The 25,371-nt window shown below is 37.4% G+C and overlaps 1 protein-coding gene across 1 annotated transcript in view; it reads right to left on the reverse strand.

The window, feature by feature from the left end:
* Positions 1–25,371, reverse strand: part of MAP3K5 (mitogen-activated protein kinase kinase kinase 5) — a 199,587-nt gene that overhangs the window by 132,350 nt on the left and 41,866 nt on the right. Inside the window, exon 2 of the mRNA XM_041739454.1 lies at positions 5,786–5,925. Coding sequence (XP_041595388.1) covers positions 5,786–5,925 — 140 coding nt within the window. The remainder of the gene's footprint in view (positions 1–5,785; positions 5,926–25,371) is intronic.

Genomic DNA, 25,371 nt, shown 5'->3' on the forward strand with positions numbered 1-25,371 from the left:
CATACTAAAACTAGATTCCTCTTAGTAATTAACTTTGGTAAGAGAGGTAAAGCTTTGAGGGGGTACAAGGGGGAAAAATGTATGGGTTTAAGAACATTATGGAATCTGAATGGATTAACTAGATACAAGTAAAAATTCAACTTAAGTTTGAAGTATTTAAACCCAAAATTACCCTTATGTCTTCATCAATTTACTAGAAACTGGCACAATCACTGAAATTGAGAACAAGGACATCACTATTCTTTTTAAAACTGTAACAATTTGCTTTAAGTGGAAATGAATAAGTATCAGAAAAACAGACTTAATATCCAATTTCTCACAATAAATTCTAAAGGAGATTGAGTTCCTCCGTACCTGCAGATAAAGGATAAGTACCACAGTACTGTTTGAATGAACAACTATGATAATTCTTCCTCAAGTTTCATCCATGCTGTAGCATGTGTCAAAATTTCCTTCATTTTTTTTTTTAATTTCCTTCATTTTTAAAGCTAAATAATATTCCATTGTATGTATACACCACATTTTGTTTTATCCATTCATCTACTAATGGACACTTAGGTTACTTCTACCTTTTGGCTACTGTGAATAACACTACTGGGGCATGGGTGAACAAAAATACGTCTTTGAGATTCTTTTGGGTATATGTCCAGAAGTGAAATTGCTGGATCATATGGTAATTCTATTTTTAATTTTTGAGGAACTGCCATACTATTAAAAATGGATTATTCTTAAAGCTATTTCAGTGATGGTGTCACAAATTCTGGTTTGTGCACCTAAGATTTCATGCTAGTCAGATCCCAATCTAAAAAATACTAGATGCATTGAGGCAGAGTAAGAGTTTCTGCCATCACATATGTATGTAATATACTCAGTAAGATAGTGAAGGAGTAATCATGTAGATAGATTGCTGCAGAGATTGATCTATTAAGGAAAATCCCATCTGTAAAATAATTTTTCAAGCAATGATTAAAGAGAAAAATACAACTAAATTTCTTGAAAAGGGAATCGTCTCACATAATCATTACTTTTCTTTTTTTTTTTTAAGATTTTATTTATTCATTCATGAAAGACACAGAAAGAGAGGCAGAGACACAGGCACAGGGAGGAGAAGCAGGCTTCATGCAGGGAGCCCGATGCAAGACTGGATCCCGGAATCCGGGATCAGCCCCTGAGACAAAAGCAGACGCTAAAACGCTGAGCCACCCAAGCATTCCTAATCATTACTTTTGAACACTAGCTGTATCACCACTAACTGATATGCATATCAATCTCTACGATACATTTATTCTGTTGTAGATAAAATGGGAATAAAACCCATCTTGGTGCAGAAAAATCCAAGTGTATCTGAGCCCTTTCAATCACAGAACACTAGGAAAAAAGAAATGAAAAACAATTTTGGGATTCGAATGCCCAAAATATATTAAAATATCTCGACAGACACAGGAAATAATAAAGTATCACAAACTTCTTCCGTAAAAAAAGAATTGTGGAATATTTCAACTACATAAAATGTATAGAAATTATGAGATACCCATGTATATGCCACCTAGACTTAGAAATCTAATATTACAGATAAACTTGAAGACTGGGCTTTCCCCCAAGTTCTACTCTATCCCTATCCCCCAAAGAAATAACTACTCTGAATTTGTTGGTTGTGCCTCCCATGCATACGTCAACCCTCTATAACACAAATAGGTATAAAAGCACCTGTCTCGCATGTGATTAGGTTCTGTATGAATGGTATCACATGGCACACATGCTTCTGTAATTTGTTTTTGTTCTCAACACTGTTTTTGAGATATATTGATAGTGCCACATAGAGCTCTAGTGAACTCATTTAAGTGCTCTATACTATTCCACTAAATGACTATACCAGAAAGTATTTGTTCATTCTCTCGTTAACAGGTATTTACCAGTTCCTTTGGGGGAGGGGTTATTACAAACAATGTTAATATAACATTGTTGATTAGATCTCCTTCTCCATGCCAGAGACTCTCTTTACAGTACACATCTAGGGACAGACTTGCTGAATCTTGGTGCTATGCTTACCGGATAATACTAGGTGTTGCCAAATTGCTCTTTGGAAGTAGTGCCAGTATACCCTCCCAGCAGCACTGCCTCTTCCCACTCTCCACAGCCTTGCTGTGGGCATCTTAAGGGCTTTTAATCGTGGACTATCTGATGGTGTGCAATGGTATTTCCTTGTTTTCCTTTGCTTTGTTTTTATAAGCAGCATTGTCTAAAGTGAGTGGGGCGTGGCCTAAAAGGAAGAGAGGGAGTCTAAGAAGGGGAAATGTGAAGAAATATCAGCAATTAGAGCTGAGAGCTGTTGTTAAAAAGGAATTTCTGATAGAAGTAATGGCTCATTAAAATAATTTCCACACTCTCTACACTAAATAGCCATTCATTTCCCTCAAGGCCTTTCTTTTTTTTTTTAAGTTATTTATTCATGAGAGACACAGAGAGAGGCAGAGACATAGGCAGAGGGAGAAGCAGGCTTCCCACGGGGAACCGATGTGGGACTCGGTCCCGGGACCCCAAGATCACAACCTGAGCCAAAGGCAGATGCTCAACCACTAAGCCATCCAGGTGTCCCTACCTCAAGTCCTTTCTGATGTCAGATGCATTCTGTGTGTCTGCCCCATGGCTCATTGGTCAGTTAAGTGTTCAGACTTACTCTCCCATTTACTGAGAGACCCTAAGTGGAGATCTGATAATTTCTGTAATGCAGGAAATTAATCTGAAAAAAAGCTGTTTCAGCTATTTCTTATTTTCAAGAAAATAAAAGTTTTAGCATAGAGTCTCATTAACAGCCACATAAGAAGTTGCCATGATACTTAGTTAAAGAAAACTGCAAAAATTGTGTTGTTAAAATGCGAAGGGGAAAAAAATCAACTTCTCTTTCTCAAAGTGCACTGATCTTTTTTTGAAAAAAGTTAAATATCTCATTCTTCTAAGATAGTATTTGTGATTTCAAATGGATACAAATCTTATTGCAAGTAGGTGATCTGATTAGATTCTAAATATCCTTTCATATGAAAATTCAGACGTAGCTTTCAGGTACTTTATGGTTCCTATCAATTATTTTTTAGGAGCTTAAATTTAAAAGTTTTTTCCTATGATTTCGTCCCAAGAATTTGCTCCCAATGAGAAACTGCTCTCTTCAACAAAGAGCAGAAGATGAAAATTAAACTGGTGTAGCCTTACTTTCTAGATGTCCAAAGAATCAACCTAAGGGAAGGTCGCCATGTGACAAGAATAGCATTCTCATTCTGTCTTTACCCTGTGAAAACAGGGAGATGCTTCGTTTTTATTTTATTGGCTAACTTATAAAAAATGTTATGTATAATAACTCCTATTCTGTCTTATTTCACAGCAGTTTTCTATTGGTATAAGGCAGGGATTACACCTATAATTAATTGAAACAGAAATTAATAACATTAAACACACACATGCACTCACACACACAGACTTTTCTCAGCAGAGGACCAGAAACATTTCTAGGGCTCAGAGGAAATTGTTAGACTGAAAAAACTACTTGCTATCCCATTGAGCTTTGTCCTCTGTAACCAGATACTTATTTGGGCTGGGAACAAGCTAAATTAAACCAAACAAACAATGGCAAAAGCTTTAAGTTAATGGAAGGAGGGAGAGAAAAGAAAGAATGGGTGTTGCATGAAATGACTCAGGGAGGCAGACATAGTTGATGGGTTTTCTAAGTGAACACACTTAGCAGGGAAAGTCAGATATCCAAACTAGAAGAAATTGCAATAAAGCTTAGTGGTTAGGAGGGTGGGTTTTAAGAGTCAGGCAGACCTTGTGTTTACTAATTATATTATTTGGGCAAATGATTTAATTTATTTAAGCCTTAGTTTGCAGTTCTATAAAATGGTCATATAATAGAACATAATATACCCCAAAGGGATATCTGTGGAATTCAATGAGAAAATATATGTGGGTAAAGCACATAGTAAGTGCTTGGTTACAAGCAGCTATGTACAAGATAGGTGAGTTAATTTTAGATAGACTAGCCTTTTTGAAGAACTAATGTATTCACATACCAATAGCACTTCTAAACAAAAGCTGGCAAAAAGCAATTAAATAAATCAGTTTATTTGTCCCATACAAATTTCTGATAAGATTAGCTTCAACTCTTCCTCTCAGATGTAATTTTAATTCAGTTTTTAAAAATTGTCCCAGGAAAGAGTAGTCATAAATGAAATCACCAGATACCAATAGGACAAGAAAAAAAAGGGGGTAGAGTGAAAAATGTCTAACACAACACTGCCTGCTTAGAATACTTAAAGAAAATGAAATAGTACAATAAACAAGAATAAATAAAATAACCTCACTCCTGTATCAATTGCTAATACATGTTATAAACAATAGCAAATCAAAATGTTTAATTATAATACGCCATCATAAAACTTTACAATGCATTTCTTAGAGGGCTAAATAAAATAAAGTAGGGGTAGCTTAAAGAATTACTTCAGGTTTAAAAAAAACAACCACAAATTCAGACAGAGTAGGGGCAAATTTGGGGGGACTATTTCAGAGTCTTCTGAACAGGGATAGACTATCAATGCCCAGCACAATGCCTGGCATGCAGTAACTGTATTTGCTAAACTAAACTATAGATTTTTCAGAAAAAGCCATACAAACTTTGGATACTCAGATAAAAATGAAATGGGCAGCCCGGGTGGCTCAGTGGTTTAGCACCACCTTTGGTCTGGGGTGTGATCCTGGAGACCCGGGATCAAGTCCCACATCGGGCTCCCTGCGTGGAGCCTGCTTTTCTCTCTCTGCCTGTGTCTCTGCACATCTCTTTCTCTCTCTCACTCTCCCTCTCTCCCTCTCTGTCTTTCATGAATAAACAAATAAATAATTTTTTTTTAAAAGATAAAAGTTAAATATTATTTTTTTTTTGCATGGTCATGGGGTTAAAGATCTTCATATAACAATTACTAAGCCATTAGAAATATGGCTCTGGGTTTTAGAGCTCCACGTCCCAAGGTTGGCTTCAATTTGAAAACTGGAAGATCTAGATGAGAAAAAGCCACATAAAGCTAGCTGGAGGTTTCAAAAAGGAAATGGATGATACCAGGTTCAGCATGAGTTTCACTGAACTGTTAGATGCTTTTCAAAGAATCACACAATGATTGCATTGCAAAAGCATTTTAGACCATCTTTTTGGATGGTAAAAATATCTTCGTATCATTTTGATCCTATCACAGAGAGAATGCCATGGGGCATGCTGAGTTTTGTAGACAAATATAGTAGATTTTTACTTCCCCCTTCCCCAAGTTATTAAGTTATTGAAATCATTTCCCAGTGAAGAGGATGGTAGTTTTCTGGTGATATTTGGAGACAGAATTTCTATTCAGAGCCCTTTCAGTAGGAGGTGGATTTCCAGTTAAAGACAGGTATGTCCAATGGAACCCTCAATGGTGACACAGCAAGGGGCCTAACCAAAATTTATGCAACCTCCTGGTCTGTCTCCGCAGTGTGCAATGGATGACTTCCTAGTAACATGGTCTCCTCAGCGGCAATTCAAACTGCAGCTCAGAACTCAACACTAAGATTTTCCTACCGGTGTATCATCAAATTTCTACATTGAAGTCTAGATAAACCTCACAACTTCACTAGTAATTGCATAACTATTGGACTGGCAAAAACAAACTTTCACAAACTAAGCCACTTAAATTGCTTTGGATGTCAGGGACACAGAGAGGTATCCCTAGACTTCTGGTACCCAGTGTAAATATTTAGTAAACAAGTCAGGTACCTTCAGTGACTGCAGAGAGTCTGAATTATTATCACAGTAGAGGATGATGTTGTTGGCCATGCTGAAACTTTCTCTCACTCCCAGGTGGTAAAACAAGGACGGCTGCCGGAAGGCATCACTCATCTCCACCACAGCAATATCTGCAAACAGAAAACAGAGCCCCCCAAAAGATGACACCCAAATAATGCCCAGTAAGCACATTTTGGTTTTAACAACTTAGTATTCTCAAAGACGAAATGAGGAAATGATAGGGATTTTCCCTCCTCACTTATCACTGAATTTTGAATTTGCAGTTCTACCCGGAAGTGGTTTTAGAAAATGCAGCAAACCTGCATTTTCTTTTTACACATGAAAGGGATCACATAATTACTGGAAACTAAGTGAAGTCTGCAATGGTGGGATGCTGGAGCTAATGCTCTCTGTTAAATTTCAACATTAAAGCAAGTGAACTAAGTTTCCAGAAGCAGACCCACAGGAAGCTGCAGTAAGTGACAAATGTAAAATGAGATTTTAAAAAGCAAATGGGGGGTGGGCATCTGGGTGGCACAGTGAAGAGGCCAACTCTAGGTTTTGGCTCAGGTCATAATCTCAGGGTCAAGAGATCAGGCCCTGAGACCAGCAACATGCTCAGCTCTCTATCCCTCACCTTCTGCACCTCCCCTCAAATAAATAAATATTTTAAAAATAAAAATAAAAAAGGAAATAGGTGAGACTTTGAATTAACCCAGAGTTGATTTTATAACTTAATTATTATTATTAATATCCAGCAAGTCCCTAGTATGTGCACTCAAAAAAAAAAAAAAAGCAAATGTACAGAAAATTATGACTGAGAAGGAAAATATAACCACAGGTACAAATTCTACCAAAGCTCAGAGATGATTAACACCAAGGTAGTATAAACCTGATACCAATATTTGACAAGAATGTCAAAAAAATGACATATAGGTTAGTCTCAAACTCGTTTTATATATGGACAAAAATATGAAAGAAAAATGAAAAAAATGCACCAAGCATTATATTGTAAGAAAACTAGATTATGGGTTTGAAATTTATTTGGGGAATGCATGGATAGCTCAATGGGAAAAAAAAAAAATCATCAGCATCTCCACAGCTGCCCCAAGTGCTTTAATTAAACTTCAAAACCCATTTCTTATTAAAAATAATTACAAAATAAAAATAGAAGAGCACTCCTTTAACATGAAAAATAATCTATTCTGGTGGCTCAGTCAGTTGAACATCTGACTCCTGATTTCAGCTCAGGTCCTGGCTTCAGGGTTGTGAGATCTAACCCCATTATGCTGGGCTCTGTCCTGGGCATGGAGACTGCTTAGGATTCATTCTCTTTCTCTCTCTCTCCACCGCCCCCCCTCCCCCCGCCCTGCCCCTCTACCCCGTTTCTCTCTGTCTCTCAATCTAAAAAGAAAAAAAAAATGTATATATATGTATATATATATATTCACAACAACTTCCAACTTTGTGTTGATAGATAATCCATGGAATTCAGGAAAAAGACAAGGCAACCAATTATTCCCACTATTACTAGTCAGCTTTCTGAAAATTCCAGATAATGCAATAAGATTTCACAAAGTAAGGAAATATAATACTATAAAATAAAATACACAATCATCATTACTCAAATATGTTTTGGTTGTCAACCAAGAAACCCCAGTAGAATCAACTAAATAACTATTATAAGCAATAATATAATTTAATAAGGTGTTGAGCTGCAAAATTATTATGAAAACCAAGAGCTCCCTTTGTAATCATAATAAAGGTCTGGAAAATATAATGGCAAAACAATTCCAAAATGAAAATGTTAACATACCTTACAACAAATTTAACAGATGATGCTAATTTGTTAAAAATATTTACAATATGTGACAGGTTAAAGGTTAATATCACTATAAACCAACACTTATTGGTCAGGTTAGAACAAATAAGCAGCCATAAAGACGTTACACTAGAAAATTAGGCTATAGACATAAGCAGGCAAATTCACAAAAGAATAACTAAAATGGTAAATAACAAGAACTCTATACCTCACTACTAATAAATGCACATAAAGCAAACTCTAAAGTACCTTTTTTTTTTTTTTTGGTCTAACAAGTAGTCAAAAATATTAAAGAATGCCCAATGGAGATGCAGAAAAATGATACTCTTACATGCCAAGGAGAATTTTAAACTTCCTAGGACACTTAAATCCTTAAAGTTATGCACACTTTGGGGGCCAATAGCTCCATTCCTAAGAATTTACCCAGATAAAATGTCTATAAATGTGGCGGGTTTACTTCTAAGTATGCCCACTGAAATTTATTTTTTACAATAAAAATGGAAAATACTTAAGTATTCATTAATAGGAAAATAGGTAGAGAAGTAGATATATAGATAAGATTCAAAGAGTGGTTTATTATGCATCATTGAGAACTATACTGTTGAATCACTATATTATATACCTGAAACTAACATAACACTGTATGGTAACTACAACGGAATTAAAATAAAAACTTAATTAAAAAAAGAAAACGGTATTGTGGAAGAATGTTTAGCAATGGAAGTAAATTCAAGGTATAATACAAAAAAATATTAAGATATAATACATTGTAATGTATATATTCTACACATGTGGATTTAAAAATGTCTGGAAAAAATATACGTATGTGAATAGAAAAAGTGTCTGGAAAGTTGTAGACCAAAATGTAAACCAAGATAATAGCTGTGTAATGGGATGGTAATGTAATTGTATGCGAAAAAAAAATGTCTGGAAAGTTGTATACCAAAACGTAAATCATAATAATAGCATGTAATGGGATTGTGCATTATGTTTTCTTCTTTATTTCTTCTCTATCTTTTTACAATTTCCCTTATGAACAGTGATTACTTTCCTAATTTAGGAACCTATCAAAATAAAAGAAAAAGACTAAAACCCCGAGTGACTTTGTAAAACCAAACTGTAGCACAAAAAATAACGCAGGCTCTTGAGAAGCTGTTTGATGCAGTTGGCCTTGTCTAATAAACGTGAGCTTAGAATTCACATTCTGTGAAGGAGAAATAAATCAGATCAAAAGGGGACTGAAGACAGAGGATTTAGCGAGGTTAGGAAAGAGGCAGCCAGGTCAAAGGAGCTTCAAAAGACTTTTTTTCAAGGCTAAAATGACTTAAAGACTCTTTAATACAAATAAAGAGTTTTCTTTTGGGGTCCTTATTTCTACATCAAAAATCAGCACATGAGAAAATGAGTCATTGCATCCCACCTACACACCCATCTGCCTCCTATGCCCACAATGCTTCCTCCTCCCACAGATGCCAGCCAATCGCCCATCAGTCACAGTGCTTTAAAATCAAGAGACAGGGTAAAATGAGGCTGAAAGAAACCCAATGAAACAGTAGTTAATGAAAAACAAATGAGAGCAAAGAAAAATACTAGCTAAATTAAAGTAGCCACGAGAAGAGGGGAAATGGGTTATTTCCAGAGAATGGGCTCCTGGGATCTCATGCTAATCTTAATAAAAACACTGCAAGAGGCTTTCAGATTAAGAGAAAAACTAGACATTCAAAATAAATTGTACAAGCAAAATAAGGCATATTCCTCAGGTCTGAATGTCTAAGCAGGAATAGCTCCATTTTGGGATGCTGTATAGAGAACATTAAAAATGCTTGTTTGTGTAATTTTAAAATATTGAATACAGTACGACAACTCAGAAAAAGAGTGACTTTTTTCTACTTCAGGTTCAGATGACTGATGAGTTCTAACCAATTTATATTCTTTTCCAAATGTATTTTTTAATTTCCATGGAGTAAAATGTACTCTTTCGTCTTCTCTGGTGAAATGTCAAAGTTTGTGCCCCATTTATTAAATTGCTGAATTTGTTTCCTTAATGTTGAGGTTTTGGGTTCTTTATATTATCTGGATATTTTTTCTTTGTCAAATAAAGGGATTTGTAAATATTTTCTCCAAGTTTCTGACTTGTCTTTCCAATCTGCTAATAGTATTTTTAGAAAAGCATTAGTTTCTAACTTTAAGTCCAATTTATCAATTTATTCTTTTATGATTGTGCTTTTAGGTGTGGTATCTTAAAAATATCTTTGCCTAACCCAAGACCCCAAAGTTGTCTCCCATGTTTTCGTCTAGAAGTTTTATAGTTTTACATTTTGGCCTATGATCCATGCTAAATTAGTTTTTGTAAATGATGTAGAGTATGAGTCAAGGTTCATATTTATTGTAAAGACTCTCCTGTCTCTGTTGAATTGCTTCTGCTTCCTTGTCAGACACCAACTGGCTAATTTGTGTGGGTCTGTTGCTGGGTTTTCTATTCTGTTCCATTGATGTGTCTATCTTTTGCCAACATTACACTGTTTTGACAGGTGTGGCATTATGGTAGGTATTGAAATTAAGCATTGTGAGTCTTCCAACTCTGTTCTTCTGTTTTCAAAAGTGTTTTAGCTATTTTGGTTGTTCTATTTGCTTTCCTGTATAAGTTTTATTTTATTTTATTTTTTAAAAGATTTTATTTATTTATTTATTCATGAGAGACAGAGAGAGAGAGACACAGATAGAGGGAGAGACAGAGAGAGGCAGAGACACAGGCAGAGGCAGAAGCAGGCTCCATGCAGGGACCCCAACATGGGACTCGATCCTGGGTCTCCAGGATCATACCCTGGGCTGAAGGCAGCACTAAACTGCTGAGCCACCGGGGCTGCCCTTGTATAAGGTTTAGAATCATCTGAGAACTAATGGCTGATAGCTACAAAAAAAAAAAAAAAATCATCCTGGGATTTTGACTGATATTATGCTAAATCTAAAGATTTAGATCATTTTGGGGAGATTTGACTGATATTATGCTAAATCTATAGATTTAGATCATTTTGGGGAGAACTGACATCTTCATGTATTGAGTCTTTCCATCCATGGATATAGTGTATCTCTCCATTTATTTAGGTCTTCCTTGATTCTTTCCTCAGTATTTTGTAATTTTCAATACTCAGTTTCTGCATGTATCTTGTTAGATTTATACCTGTGTTTCATTTTTTTGGATGTTATTGTAGATGATATTCTTTCAAATTTCAAATCCCAGTTGTTCATTGCTAGTATATAGAAATACAATTGATTTTTGTATAATTTTTTCCACAGAATGGGCTCCTGAGATTTCATGCTAATCTTAATAAAAACACTGCAGGAGGCTTTCCGATTAAGGGAAAAATTAGACATTCAAAATAAATTGTACAAGCAAAATAAGGCATATTCCTCAGGTCTGAATGTCTAAGCAGGAAAAGCTCCATTTTGGGATCCTAACCATGTATCCTAAGACTTTGCTAAACTCTTATTAGTTGCAGGGTTTTTTTTTATTGGCACATGTTCTGGGATTTTCTACATGAACAATCATGTCATTTGAAACAAGAAATGGTTTTATTTCTTTCTTATCTTTTATGGCTTTGGGTCTTTGTTGTTGTTGTTGTTTGTCTTGTTTTACCTGATTATACTGGCTGGGGTTTCCAGTAACACAGCATTTTTAAAACAGGAACATTTCATTATTTAAAAAAATATCATTTTATCATGGCTACCTCCTGACCCTGATGGCTATCTTCTCAAAAGTGGTAGAATAAACAGGTATAAATTATCTTCCTTGTGAAATTATCTTAAATCATGTCTAAAATGCAAAAAAAAAAAAAAAAAGATGTAATTATAGTAAACAAACACCTGATACTCCACAATTCTTGAAACTCATTTATATGAGTTACACTTATATTCACTTTATTTCACAAACATGTTTTTAGTAATTACTATGTGCCAGGCACTCCATGCTTATCAAATATTAACTCAGTCTTCATAATACTCCTTCGTGCTAGGTAATATTATTATTTCAAGACTCTGAGGCAGAAATGTATAGATAATCTATCCAAAATCAGCTAGAAAGTATTAGCACCACTTCTATCCTTTGAAGGATTGAATCCAAGCAACCTAACTGGAGAGTCCATGCTCTTAGTTCTTCACTGAGCCACACTCTATACTTACAGGATATGGAGGCTCTCAAGATCACAACATAAATTTAGAGGTGTAAAAAATATTTGGGGACCAAAGCATATATTCCTGTCATGTATTTTGTGACCAAATGCACTTAAATAATTTTCTGGTTTTTATGGTAATACTGTAAATAATACTGCTATACTTAAAAACTGAAAACTAAGTCTGTTTAAAAATATAGACAAAGGTATACCCGAGGTGTCATTTTTTTCCTTTCTTCCAACTGAGTTGATGTTAAATGGAGCACAAAATCAGATTTACCAAGGGTTTATTAAAACATTTTTAGGGCAATAACATAAAACCATGGTGCCTGATTGCATTTTGGTCACTAAATGGCAGTGATTCATGGTCTGTTTCTTTTTTTATTTAATTTTTCCTTTATAATACCATATCTGTTAGTTAAATATCTCACATGAGCTTCTGTTGCTTATAAAAAGCAGAGTTGAAGCAGAACATTAACGTTCAGTTACTTTTCATCTGGTCAATATTTTCCTTAGGCATTAGATACTGCTGACAAAGCAAGAGCCCAGTAGTGATCTGGCTTGTACTATAGTCTACAAAGTACTCCAAAACTCCATTATCAATGGAAACTTCCCACGTTATCACACAGAACTAGCCATTCAGTCATGACAGGTTAATCCCCCAAGATGACCTATGAGTGCCAATTTAATTCTACAAATGCCCTGAGCACTTAACATATAAAAAGTTTTGTTATTTGCTTTTATGGAAGTTAAAAGAAAAAATTAACTGAATATGGTTTTTACCATGAATTGGCAAATACTGACACAGGACAGATTGTAGCTAGCTCTGAGGATGTACAAATGGCGACCCTCCGGGGCCAGGGAGGCCAGCCCTGTTGGAAGGGATGATGGAAGCTGGTGTGAATGAGGCAGCAGCCTCATGTGAGTGAGAAGTTAGAATGGAGCACCTCAAATTGCACACAAAAAAGAGAAGCCCTCTGGGTGGTCCAGCAGTTTAGCGCCTGCCTTTGGCCCAGGATCCATTCCTACATCGGGCTCCCTGCATGGAGCCTGCTTCTCCCTCTGCCTATGTCTCTGCCTCTCTCATGAATAAATAAATAAAATCTTTAAAAGAGAGAGAAACCCTGCACATCAAAGGCACTATAGAAAAAGGGAAGGGGCAAGGTGCCTGGGCTTGGTCACAGCAATGAAGCAAACTTCAGTAGGAAACTAAGTTCCCACTGGAATTTTCAATGGGTGAACCAACAGGGATGCCCCAGAGCAGACACCAATCCCCAAATACTTATGCCTTCTTAGATTCTTAAGGGAAGCGTATCTTGCATTCCATTGATTTTTCCTTTTTTTTTTTTTTTTAAGTTTATTTATTTGAGAAAGAGAGAGAGAGAGAGAATGAACAGTGGGGAGCATAGAGGGAGAACCAGACTCCTCACTGTGCTGGGAGCCTGTGTTTGATCCCAGGACCCTGAGATCATGACTTAAGCCAAAGGCAGACACTTAACTGATGGAGCCAACCAGGTGCTCCTCCATTGATTTCTGCATATAACAAACAAATAAAGGCTAATTACAATAAATCTATGGTATGTAAATTACTAAAATATTACTCATGACCTAGTAGTGCCCTAGAAGAGTCTTCTAGAGACTTGGAGTCAGTTTACTAAAATTTGGCAGATATACAATGTTGGGAAATTGCAAACCTTCTATTGCAAAGCTAAAATTGTGATTTTCATGAAGGACAGAAGAATAACCTACTGTCATTGTGGTCTTGAATTAGTCATGGTTTAGCAATTCCTGCTATGAATTACTACCCATGTAGCTTCATCAGTATTTTATTATCCTGTATATTATTTAGTTAACCCTATCATGTATAATGACACATATTTGTGTCAACAGTAAACATTTTGGCCCATAATTTTCTCATCACTAAACTCCAATAAATATATGCATAATGATTCAAACATGAATCATTCTTATGTTGCTAAAGCAAATGTATACATAATGTCCCCACCCCAGCCCTAATTTGCTTGTTCAATGGTTGTCTGATTATTAGACTGAGGTGGTGACTTTTTTTTTTTTTTTAAAACCTAGAAAGTGAGGACTGAGAGGTAGGTGATCAGAGGTACCTGATCAACCTCCAGAAGCTTGCTTTTAAAAATACTAAGAGCCATGGTACCTATGAAAGGAAGGGGTGGGGGAGGAAATGGGAGAAGCCTAGAGTAAGAAAGATACAAAAGGGAAAGAAAAAGGGGGAAGAAGAGGTAGGAAAGAAGGAGGGAACAGAAGATTAGTATTATAAAAACTACAGTCCCCTTGCCCAGACAATACACACAAGAATCCAGCTCATGATGCCCTAGCTTTAGAGAATGTGAGAGGGAAATTAGCACACATCCATAGAAGGCACCCATCCCAGAGTGGCAGGACCTAAAACCACAGCTCTCTGCAAGGAGGAGATGCAAACTCAGAAGAGTAAACCACAGAGGTGAAAAGCTAGAAGGGGAATCATCTCTCCATCTTCCCTCTCATCTTCCTTGAGAGGAGTGATAAAAATGCAAATGACAGACAAGCTGTTTCATGACTTCCAGGGTTTGAATCCTAATTAAGTTTCTGGATGGGTGACCTTGGAAAATACCTTAAGCTCATTGAGCTTTGGTTTCCTCAACCGTAAACTGAAAATAATAATAGGTATTTACTATACAATCAAAGTTGTTAGGATTATATGGGCACTAAGCCCAGCAAACTCTCAATATATCATTATTATAAGGAGCCAATATAAGAAATGTTAATAGGAGGGCACCTGGGTGGCTCAGTCTGTTAAGCATCTGCCTTTGGCTCTGGTCACGATCCCAGTGTCCTGATATCGAGCCCCACATCGGGCTCCCTGCTAATGGGGAGTCAGCTTCTCCCTCTCCCTCTGTCCTTCCCCCTGCTCACGCTCACACATACACTCTCTCAAGTAAATAAATAAATAAATAAATAAATAAATAAATAAATAAATGGAAGCCCTTTGAACAATTTAACGTAAGAATGTTATTAAAGACAGTGCTAAAATAGGCCTCATATTAATATTTACAGAAATGAGTTTGAAATTATGAAAACACACAAAGCCAACATAAAGAATTTTGACTTGATTCTATAATCAATGGTGATCCATCCATATCTATGAGTTTTGAGAAGGGATGTGGCAGAATCAAAGTTTGGGGAAGATTAACCTAGATTTTGTGGATGGATGAGCGATAAAACAGACTGGAAGCTGACACATCAGTTGGGAGTCATTTAAAGGAGAGTATGCCCCTAAGCTAATACTGAGAAGACAGGGCAAGGAGTTCAAGGAGTTCAAGAGGCTTCAGGGATTTGGTGGATGCATGATAAAGAAAGAATTAAATTAACCATATCAGGGCAGCCCGGGTGGCTCAGCCGCTTAGCTCCGCCTTCAGGCCAGGGCGTGATCCTGGAGACCCAGGATCAAGTCCCACGTCAGGCTCCCTTGCATGGAGCCTGCTTCTGTCTCTGCCTTTCTTTCTCTCTCTCTCTCTCTCTCTCTCTCTCTGTTTCTCATGAATAAATAAATAAAATCTTTTTAAAAAAATTAACCATTTCAAACTTGAATGGTTTAACATTTATGGCTTGCCATTAACACAAATTAGAGAAAAAATACTATCCTTTTGGTAGGAATTTGACTTTGGATTGAGACACATTAAACATTGTGTGTGTGTGTAGCTCACAGACAGCTGTCATCCTGAATCTCAGCAGAGATCAGACTCAGACAGATATAAGAGTCACAGTGATACAATAGTTGAAGTCGCAGGTGTAGGTGAGATTGACAACTTAGCATAAAGAAAAATAAAAGGCATCGAGGATTCAGGAAATCCCTTCCTCATCATTTACCTAATAGAACCACAGTTCATCAAAATACATATATGTTCATAACAGCACTATTTCAAACCATCAACAGTAGAAGTAAAGGATGCTATACAGAAACAATGGATACCATATAGCAATGAGAATTTAAAAATCTGTAACTACATGTGATGACATGAATGAATCTCAGACTGTTAAAACAATTTGGATATAAAAGAGTAAAAAAAAGAGTAGATACTTTATGATTCTGTTTATATGAGGTTCAAAAAATTCATATTATCAGATACTTTGGTAGAAGAAAATGGCTGAAAGGGGACTCAAGAGATCTTCTAGGGAGCTAGGAAGGTTCTGTGTCTTTTTTTTTTTTTTTAAGATTTTGTTTACTTATTTGACAGAAAGAGAGAGCACAAGCAGGGGGAGCAGCAGAAGAAGCAGGTTCCCTGCTGAGCAGGGAGCCCTATGCAGGGGGCTTGATCCCAGGATGCCAGGATCATAACCCGAGTCAAAGGCAGATGCTTAACCAATTGAGCCACCCAAGCACCCTGGTTCTGCCTCTTGATCTGGGTGCTGACTATGCAGGCATGTTCACTTACAAAAATCAATTAATCTCTGGTTAATAATTTTGCCAAGAGTGTTAAAAGAGAACTGTACTTAGTTTCCTGTAGCCCACTATAACAAACCCATAAACTTGGGTCCTTAAAACAACACAAAGTTACTCTTTCACAGGTTTAGAGGCTGGATATCCAAAAATCAAAGTGTCAGCTAAACCAGGGCCATGCTACCACCAAAGGCTCTAGAGCAGAATCTACTCCTTGCCTCTTCCACAATCCAGCAGTTTTGGGGCATTCCTTAGCTTATTGTGTGTATGCCTGTGGTGTCCAACTGCCCTCTGCCTCTCTCTTAGAAAGACACTTGTGATGGCAGATAGGGGCCATCCCAGTAATTTGAGATCATCTCATTATCAAGACCCTTAATTCAACCATATCTGTAGGGATACCTGGGTGGCGCAGTGGTTTAGCGCCTGCCTTTGACCTAGGGTGTGATCCTGGAGACCCAGGATCAAATCCCACGTCGGGCTCCCAGTGCATGGAGCCTGCTTCTCCCTCTGCCTGTGTCTCTGCCTCTCTCTCTCTGTGTGACTATCATAAATAAATAAAAATTAAAAAAAAAAAAAAACATATCCGCAAAGACCCTTTTTGCAAATAAAGTGTCATTCACCAGTCTCAGGGTTTTGGCATAGACTTTGGACCTAGGGGTAAGGAACATTTTTCAGCCTAACACAGGGATTTTTTTTTTTTTTTTTTTAACACAGGGATTTAAAAGGTGAGTACAGCAAAATTAAAGGTAAGAGAACAGAGGTAATGAGCACAGACGACTCTCCAGAAGAGAAAGAGAAAGGAAAAGGATTAATATTTACTCAGACCCACAGTAGAGATTTTTACATGCAATATGGAAACCAAGAGATCAGACAATACTTTAATGAGGTACTAAAAGTTTTTAGTTTTAAGGTGGAGTACCTGGACATCAGTAGCAATAGGAAGATGGGGGGGGGGGTAGCTAACTAACAGAGACAATCTCTATATTCTCAGATGAAACAGATAGGTTTGGATTTAAGTTGAGGAGAAAAGTTAGCCTTGGAAAAAAGAAAGGGATATTCTAAGGGCAAGAAAAAGGGAAGTAATGAAAGGCAAAGACCAAGAAAATAATGAAGTAAAAGGAAGACTAATGAGATCCTTCAATTAAGGTGATGACTGTCCAATTGAACTGGGGTGCGGTGGCCAACAGAAAGCAAAGCCCTGCTCAGGGATGGTAGGGATGACCCTGTGTCCTGGGGCCATCACTAGAAACATGCTTCAAGGCAGCACTAACCCTGCTGTTAGAAGTGGTATCCTATTATATTTCTTTTTTTAAAAGAAATTTATGTCAGCATTTCTATCGCTTGTGATAATAAGAATGCCAAATACTACAGCAACAGAAGGAAGATGTGAACCAAGCTTTAAAAGAACAAAAAACCCTATTTTCTCCCTTACTTCCATCTGCCTAAAATGAAAATAAAGAAGCATATGATGAAAAGAGGGAAGACAGAGAACAGATTTTAGTTTTATTCTGCTTTCTGGCCATAAACAAGTCTTACCCAGGTATTAAAATTTCAGTATCACCAATGAATTTTCTTGGCCACAAGGAAGACGGGGATAATAAAGAATCCTTCTCTATTATTTTTTTTTTTCTTCTCTCCTATTATTAAAGAATTCCCAGCACACAGCACTTTGATGGTGGTTTAGGAAGTGTTATTAAGAGAGCCCTGTAAATGCTCTAACAAGATTCAGACTTCAAGTGAATCCTTCCTATCAGCACACAATGAAAATAGATAAAACACAATTTATATCTTTGGTGCACAGCAAGTGCTTTATAAAGTGACATTTCCTTGGCTATGGGCGTAGAAGTCCTCAACCTAATTTTGCTTATTAAACAAATATAAGCAGGCCCTACATCAAAAAGTGTTATTCTCTTTCCATTAAAATAGGGTTCAGTCTAAACCTCAAGAATTTTTTTTAATGTAATGGCAATACCTATAGACCTGGTCAACGATCTATAAAGAACAGGTAATATAAGAAAAGTATAAGGCAAAATTAACTCTCAAGTTTATTATGTGAGAGGGCCATGCTGCATATTATAGCAGAAATAGGATATGAAGTGGCTTAGATGGTAAAAATTTCTTTACCACCACTAGAAACTATTTTTCTCTCTGAAATTATTACATTTCCTAAAGGTATACTGAATTTAAGAGTCTATAATCATAAATTTAGATCTCTATAAACTCATTTTATGTAATAAATTTCAGTACGTAAGTAACCAATCTATTTTCATCAGATGCTGTAAAGGCTATACCTAAAATTTTGAACAGGCTCTTTTAGAGTTTACTCTAGCTTTTATTGTGGTTAAGATGCATGCCATTTGTGGGGGAGAGAAATCTCTCATGTTTAATTTTAATTAAATCGCAAAGCTGTCTGGGTTCCTGCCTCAGTGGTGTTCCTGAGCACACAGCATAGCCCTTTGTATCAGAATCTTACACAAGAGTCCTTCCTGCCAGCTAGAACCAATAATCTGCCTCTTTTAATTGGCATTTATATTAAGTTGTGTAAGGTTGCAAAAGTTGATTTGTGATAATTTTTGAAGAGAATCTGATTGTGCTTCATGAAAGATGAGCATTCGGAGTGACATATCATTTCCTAATTGTTTTATACATTTATAACTCACCCACACAAAGACAGCAGAAAGTGGTCAAAGGACACTGGAACATGATCTGACGGTGTTCTCTAGCAAAAACAGCCATGGCAATTTCATTCGTGTTTGAGGTTGTTCTGATTGAGATTTCTTACATTCTAGGGAAAGAGCTGCAGTGTATGTGTGTTATATATACATAAACAATAAAAGTCTCTACAGCAGTGTAGCACAAAGATCCAATCAGCAAAATTCAGATGATGGAAAAGTCTACAGAAGCAATGACCAGATTTCCTCACAAAATCATTACAAGGAGTTGGGAGAGTGAGAAAGAGGGAGAAATGAGATAGTAAAGACTTTAGGAACACTGTCAGTGACCATGTATATGCTTTATTTGCATTTGAACTAAAACAAACTTTAAGAAATCATGACATTCATGAGAGAATTTGACAACTGCCAAGATTTTTGTTGATATTAAAGAAATTATTTTAACTGTAGCAGGAGCCCTTATGGTTTAGAGGTTTAAGTAAGCCAAATGTAAGTGTATGGTGCCACACAATATATGCATTCTTCATCAAAGAGCGTCATTCCTCACATAATAAGCAATTTATGTGCAAGCAATAAATGCTCAACCTGTTCCCACTCCGGGAAGAATACAGGGAGTAAAACAAAAGAAACACAGCTCTCACATTACTTGTTCGGCAGAAATAGTTAGTTGCCCTGGTGAGCAGGCCACTTTGAAAGATTCTTTTTCCTTCTTGCATTTACGGCTGTCATCTCTTGTACTCATAAATCCAACTGGATCTAAGAAGCGCGAGTGAGTGCCTGGGAGCTCTACTGTGGTCCAGGATTCTAGTGCCAACAAGTGGAGGCCTGAGTCGGAACTCATCAACATCTCCAAAAGATGCTGTGCTTTTCTGCTCTTTGTATTCTCTCAAAGTCACTTTCAACGCCTCATAAACAATCAGCATCTAGTCAAGATGTGAACCGCTTTTGTTCACATTTCTACATCTTCTTCGCAGAGTGTCTGTAATTCTGTAACACAGCAGATATGTAAACATGATTCTGCCAGTAATGGATTTCTTGCCACAATAATTTACACGCTGACATTGCATTTGAGTTCAACAAGTCATTTTGGGGGTTTTAAGGCTTCCTTCTTGAGGATGACCTACTGGACAGAGTGAACAGAATGAAAATGATTCATTGTTAAAGAATCCTTTTATTGCTGACTTGGGTGGCTGACCTTAACTGACTGTAATGGAATCGTCTGGATTTTTTTTTTCCTCTCTCTCTCTTCCAATTAAAATTAAATGTCAGGAGTCCACTTTCTAGGAAAGCTAAGGTTTGTTTAAATGTGACAGATTAATGCAATTACGAAAACGTCACTAAAATGGGAGCTGTCAGGACACCTGAAAGGCCAACCACAGTAAGATGAGGACAGGGAAGAACTGACCCAACAAGAGCCTTCCACTGGTGAAAATGGGATTAGACTGTTCCACAAATGCAGCAACAGACCCAAGAGGGACAGACACGGCGGCAGCCCCCCTCTGCGCATTCATCCCTAAATTATGCCCTCCTACAGCCTTTTAATAGCCTCTTACCACCCCACACTGGAGGCTTGAGTTTCCTAACCTTGCTTCAATCTCAGCCATCAGACATTCTGGAAATGCTTCCTTGGCTCTCACATTTGTTTAACAAGGACTTATCTCTTCTGGTATTGTGAAGGGATTAAAGAAATCAGCACCTTCCCCTCATGAGCTTAGAATCTCTAAGGGCCTGTGAGTTGCAGAAGTCCAAGGTCAAAGGAGAAATATGTAAATGTTCAATGGGGACACAGAGCACAGAGTTACTGATTCTGCTGGGGGTCTCAGAGAAGGCACTGCAGAAGCCATGGCTTCAAAGAAAGCCTTGAGAAATGGCTATGTTCAGTCCACAGACTGGGAAGGAGGGGGCATTTCTGGCTGCCAGATGTTGCATAATATAGGAGTTTCTCTCAGCCGGAACAATTGCTCCACCATCTAAGAATGGACATGTGCACAGTCTCCCTGAGAGTGAGGAAAGGCTTATCACTCTATCCAGGCTTCTTGCAGGAAGTTTATAAGCAGTGAAATAAATTGCACAATCATTTCTTTGGAACACATTGCAGTAAAAACACTCTTCTTACCAGGAGGGGAGAAACTCATTTTGTTTGTGCTTTTTTTTTTTTTAAAGATTTATTTATTCATGAGAGACACATAGAGAGAGAGAGAGAGGCATTGACACAGGCAGAGGGAGAAGCAGGCTGTACGCAGGGAGCCTGATGCGGGACTCAATCCCAGGACTCCAGGATCATGCCCTGAGCCAAAGGCAGACGCTCAACTGCCAAGCCACCCAGGGATTCCCTAACCTGTGCTTTTATACATTCTAAATGGCATTACTAAACACACCCCCTTCCCTTAGGTACCAGCTGGGCTGCCCCGTTACTATCTCCCCATGATTTCTCATCACAATTTACTATAATATGTACACTTGCTTTTCTAGAAATAAGGCTGTCTTGGTTAAAACTCCCAGGGGAGTTTAGGCTCCCTTCTCTTTGCATAGCTCCTCTCCCAAGCCTACAGCTAATGGTGTATTGGTCTGTTCACTAGAAGCCAGGAAGGGCCCAGGGGCTAAACAGAAAACCCTGGTGGGAAGGGCATTTGATGATAAGGAGACAGCTTTTAATTCACACTGCTGAAGCAGAAGAGACAAAAAGAAAAATCAACCTCCAGGAGAGAGGATAAAATACAGGGCATCTGGATGGGCACAACAGCAAGAAGCAATCAGTTGGTGGTGCCTCCCTGACAAAGTGATGGGATCTGAGGGAGGTACAGAGATAAAGCGAGATTGAAATAAATGTGGCCCATCTGTGGTCAGCACTGACCAGGCATTATGAATAGCTGAGTGTTCCCCCCATCAGGTAGGGTGTGGCTGGCTGGAGTCAGGCTGCCCAGGTCTGCACTTTGGTTGTACAGCAAGCATTACTGGGGACCCAGGGCCTAAAGCCCCTCTTCCCCCAGCCCGTTTCTGTCAAATGACAATAATAATAGTCCCTGTCACAGAAAGGACTTAACAACCATGAACCCTTGATAAATATCAACCATCGTTAGAAAGTGGGCCATGGGATTGGAAGGTACCCTCACACCTTATTCCCATCACAGAGAACTGTTAATAATTTAGAGATAGGTTTCTGTACCTCTCTGGTTTAGCAGATATGAACCAGGAGATAGGATATCTGTACAATGAATTTCACCCTTCTCAACAGACCCTTTCGCTGCTTTGACAAAATCTCTAGTTGAAGAATTATCTTCAAGAAGTGCCCTAGATCATATGGAAACAATCAATATCTAGAGTTACTCTTTTGGGGTGTGAAGGGTAAATAACTTCAAGCCTCTCAGAAGACGCTAGAATAGCTAGCTCAATATATATCCTGGTTTGCTTCCAACAGTCCCAGATTATGACTGTTCTACTGTCATTTCTAGTAGAGACCCCCTCGCTCTGTCACCATAACAGGGCACTTCTTGCTCCGCTGTTTGTCACCTTTCATGGGGCAGTGGCAGCAAGAGGCCTGCAGCTGCCAAAAATGTTAGTAAGAGTCCTCCCCTTTGCAACTCGGCCCTGGGGCTCTCAGCAGGTGAAGACCTCGGCCCCTGGCATGCCTCAGATTGCGTTCAGACACAAGAGCTGCTTTTTCCAAATATCCCAGGCGAAGGTAATGAGAGGAATTTTACAAATGGCATGGAATAGAATCATACAGTGTCTGCACTCTAGCCTCTTGCTCCTCCCAGTAAAATGCACTTCATTTTTTGGTGGGATTTTTCACCTTTTCTATGGTCATTTCTTCTGTGTGTATTTGTGTGCATACATATGTGCATATATTTCCCGGTTTTTACCTTGCTCCTCCCTTTACATTCAAAGGTTTTTCCCTTTTCGGAATCTACAACTTCTTCCAAGTGCTCATCTTTGTTCTCTGTATTTCTGCTGTTTACTCACCATTTCTTACTGAAAATACCCATGCCAGGGTCAAGTGCTGTTCAGACATCAACAAGCCAGAGCTAGTTTTGGCAGCAGACCACGTGTCTCCTGAGTCTTGGACTAAAAGTCCCAAATGCTCTTTGGGAGCTGGTTTAAACCAGGCAGCCAAATCTAAACGATGATATTCTCCCTATTTCTACTCCCATGTGATTTCTTCAAGAGCAAGATTGAGAAAGAAGAAAGGAAAGAAAAGAAAGAAAAGGAAAGGAAAGGAAAGGAAAGGAAAGGAAAGGAAAGGAAAGGAAAGGAAAGGAAAGGAAAGGAAAGAAAAGAAAAGAGAAAAAAAAGAAAAAGAACAGAAAAGTCACCTGAAATTCCATCATCCATTATCTCACCATTACGAACCCCGACACTATTTTGACAATTCCTGAATTCATGTTTATGTTAGCTTGCTTTTAGAAAATGTGTTACACAAATTATTTTCTTAAACTGTCCAGACTTGTGAGAAGGAGCTTGAGTGCTGCAGAACAACAGAGCGATTTTTTGCCATTTATTTTAGATCCTATCACTGTAAAAAAAGGTCATATTTTTCACTTTCCTTAGAAATAAGACTTAAAATGGTGATTTTTTTCACTTCTAGATCCACTATTTACTTTTTCATGTTAAATTCCCACCACATGATTTCTTATCACAATTCCTTATAATATATATGCTTGCTTTTCCAGAAATAAAGCTGTCTTGATTAAAACTAAATGGACTATCAACATGAACCCAGGAATGTCATCCTCTTTACTAAATTTATAAAACCATAAAACTACATCTAGGTGAGTGATAAAAATTTAAATGTTGTCAATTCTCGGGATGCCTGGGTGGATGAGTGGTTGAGCATCTGCCCTTGGCTCAGGGCCTGATCCTAGGGTCCCGGGATGGAGTCCCACATCGGGCTCCCTCCATGGAGCCTGCTTCTCCTCCCTCTTCCCACGTCTCTGTCTCTCTCTCTCTCTGTCTCTCATGAATAAATAAATAAAATCTTTAAAAATAAATAAATGTCAATTCTCAAAAAAAAATAGTGTATCTGTCCCTCAGTATCAATATAGTAAATTTTTATACAAATTTAAATGATCTTTTATTAAAATTTATCACATAGAAATACTAAGCATTTTGGTATACTTCCTTCTAAGCTTTTCTCTATACAATTATCATATATACACACACATTCATGCATGCACATACCTATATAGTTTAGGGGCAAAACTGCAATTATTCTATATATAATGTTCTAATAGCCACTTCTAACTGCTAACTTCACATCTAGGGAAGCTTGAATATGATATTCACAATTTGCTGTTGAATCAAGTTACTAAAAGTCTGGACTCAAATATTTAGAAAACACCTGCAGCTAAGGCTAATAATACTTAGTGGTGACAAGCAAAAAGCTTTCCTGCTAAGATCAGAAACAGGGAAAAATGTTCCTTCTCATCACTTCTTTCAACATTGTACTAGCAGTCCTAACATAATAAGAAAATAAAATAAAAGGCATAATGATTGGAAAGGAAGAAATAAAATTGTCCTTGTTCACAGGTGACATGATTGCCTACACAGAAAACCTGAAAACATCGACAAAACAATTCTTAGCATTTATAAGTGGTCATAGCAAGGTTATAGGATTCAAGGTTAACATACAAACATCAATTGCATTCTTATATGCTAGCAGTGAACAACTGGATTTTAAAATTAAAAACACATCACCATTTACATTAGGACCCCCAAAATGAAACACTTAGGTATAAATATAACAAAACATGTATAAGATCTATGTGAGGAAAATTATAAAACTGATGAAAGTCAAAGAAGTAAATAGAGGGATATTCCATATTCATGAATAGGAAGATTCACTATTGTCAAGATGTCAGTTCTTTCCAACTTGGCCTATGGATTTAATAGAATCCCAATTAAAATCCTGGCAAATTATTTTGTGGAGAAAAACGGATTCCAAAGTTTATATGGAGAGGCAAAAAGACCAAAAATAGCCAACACAATATTGAAGAACAAGGTTGGAGGTCTGACAATGCCCGAATTTAAGAGTTACTAGAAAGCTACAGCAATCAAAACAATGTAATATTTGTGAAAGAACAGATTGATGGAACAGAATGGAGGACCCAGAAATAGACCCACATAAATACAGTCACCTGATCTCTGACAAAGGAACAAAGGCAATACAGTGCAAAGATAGCCTTTTCATCAAATAGTGCTAGAACAACTGCACATTCACATGCAAAAAAATAAATCTAGATATAGACCTTATGCCTTTCACAAAAACTAACTTAAAGTGGATCACAGACCTAAAAGTAGAGTACAACACTATAAACGCACTATAAGATAACATATGAGAAAATCTGGATGATCTTAGATATGGCAATGACTTTTAGATATAACACCAAAGGCATGATCCATAAAAGAAATAATTAATAAGCTGGACTTCAACAAAATTAAAAACTTCTGCTCTGCAAAAAACG

Source organism: Vulpes lagopus, chromosome 2 (assembly GCF_018345385.1).
Source record: "Vulpes lagopus strain Blue_001 chromosome 2, ASM1834538v1, whole genome shotgun sequence".
NCBI lineage: Eukaryota > Metazoa > Chordata > Mammalia > Carnivora > Canidae > Vulpes > Vulpes lagopus.